Below are 1,307 nucleotides of genomic sequence, written 5' to 3'. Positions count from 1 at the left end.
TACGAAATAGCGCGTTTTATATAAATCATTTTTTTCACTATCGCTAAATTGAGGTTTTAAATTTTCCCAATATATGCTGGAATTAAGTGTCTTTTAGGTATTCTGCAACGCCACTAAAACTAAATTAATAGCTCCATTGGTTTCCTAGAAATTCGCAAAAATGTGTTTTTCAGCTAGCTTAGCGCTGTTAACCTAGTTGAACAATCTTAAATTTTTTTGTTTTAATTTTCAAAATACATATATGCAGGAATTAGGTGTTCTTCAACACCAATAAAACTAACTTAGTAGCTCCACTGGTTTCCGATATATTCGCAGAAATGTTTGGCCACAATTTTCTTGCATTTTGAAATAAGTTCCTTTAAATTATCATGTGATAAAACGTCTTGCATAACTAAATTTAGGCTATGCGCAAAACAAGGAAGGTGACATTTTTCCAACAGTCTGCATGCCTTGACCATGCTCTGTGCATTATCAGTTACTATTGTGGTCACTTTATCAAAGATTTTCCATTCAGTCAGCACATGTCGTATAGAGCTCGCAATATTCTCTCCCGAATGGTTGGTGTCATCATTTAAGGGGTTAGTTGACAGCACAGCTGTTTTTAATTTGCCGTCCACAATGAAGTGGCATGTGACTGTTAAGTAATTTATGTCGTTTTTTGATGTCCAGCCATCAGAAGTAATCGAGCAATAATTTATGTTATTTAACATAGTTTTGAGACTTTTCACGGCGTTGTCAAACATTTCAACAAGTAGGACGTTTTGGAAAGTTGTCCTGCTTGGCAACTTATATCTCGGTTCTAAAACTCCCAGTAGATTTCTAAAGCCAACGTCATCAACAACACGAGTAGGCTGCATATCGGTAACTATCATTGATATTACTGCATTGTCGATTAAATTTTTTCGAGGATTATTGTCTTTATAGTAATTAGATTCCTTGAAAAAGTCTTTAATTGTTGATTTTTTGCATTCTGTCCCAGCATAATTCGGATGCACGCGATTTAGGTGCTCCCTTAAATTGGAGGTGTTACCACTAGTCTTGTAAATTTTCTTACAAATGCGGCATTTTGACGTAGTTTTACTTAGTTTGTCAAACCATTTCCACACATTCGAAGTACCATGTTTCGACCCAGATTTTCCAACTTCGTTGCGCTCTTTATTTTCATCATTCTCGTTTGCATCTATACAAACACACAGAAACACATTTTAGCTAAGCCAATATAGAATAAATTGTATCTACAATTGATCTTACCATTGTCGCCCAACACTTCTAAAAACCTCTCCATTTTCAACACAACCACTGAAATG

The 1,307-nt window shown here is 35.2% G+C and overlaps 1 protein-coding gene across 1 annotated transcript; it reads right to left on the bottom strand.

Annotated features, from left to right (window-relative positions):
• Nucleotides 1–281: 281 nt before the first annotated feature.
• LOC118739726 (zinc finger BED domain-containing protein 1-like) lies at nt 282–1,285 on the bottom strand. Its single transcript, XM_036471238.1, has 2 exons — nt 1,252–1,285; nt 282–1,180 (listed from the first exon to the last, which is right to left on the bottom strand). The coding sequence occupies exons 1-2, from the start codon at nt 1,283–1,285 to the stop codon at nt 282–284; spliced, it is 933 nt and encodes a 310-aa protein (XP_036327131.1).
• Nucleotides 1,286–1,307: the final 22 nt, after the last annotated feature.

Source organism: Rhagoletis pomonella, unplaced genomic scaffold (genome assembly GCF_013731165.1).
Source record: "Rhagoletis pomonella isolate Grant_MI unplaced genomic scaffold, Rhpom_1.0 Rhpom_scaffold_00005, whole genome shotgun sequence".
NCBI lineage: Eukaryota > Metazoa > Arthropoda > Insecta > Diptera > Tephritidae > Rhagoletis > Rhagoletis pomonella.
The sequence above is the reverse complement of the archived record's forward strand: the minus strand, read 5'-3'. Positions and strand labels throughout refer to the sequence as shown.

Bases quoted from the DNA above. Each gene is read 5' to 3' on its own strand.
- LOC118739726 (XM_036471238.1), bottom strand. From the start codon at position 1,285: ATGGAGAGGTTTTTAGAAGTGTTGGGCGACAATG. The intron at 1,181-1,251 runs GTAAGATCAATT...GTGTTTGTATAG, and splicing joins AGAAGTGTTGGGCGACAATG to ATGCAAACGAGAATGATGAA.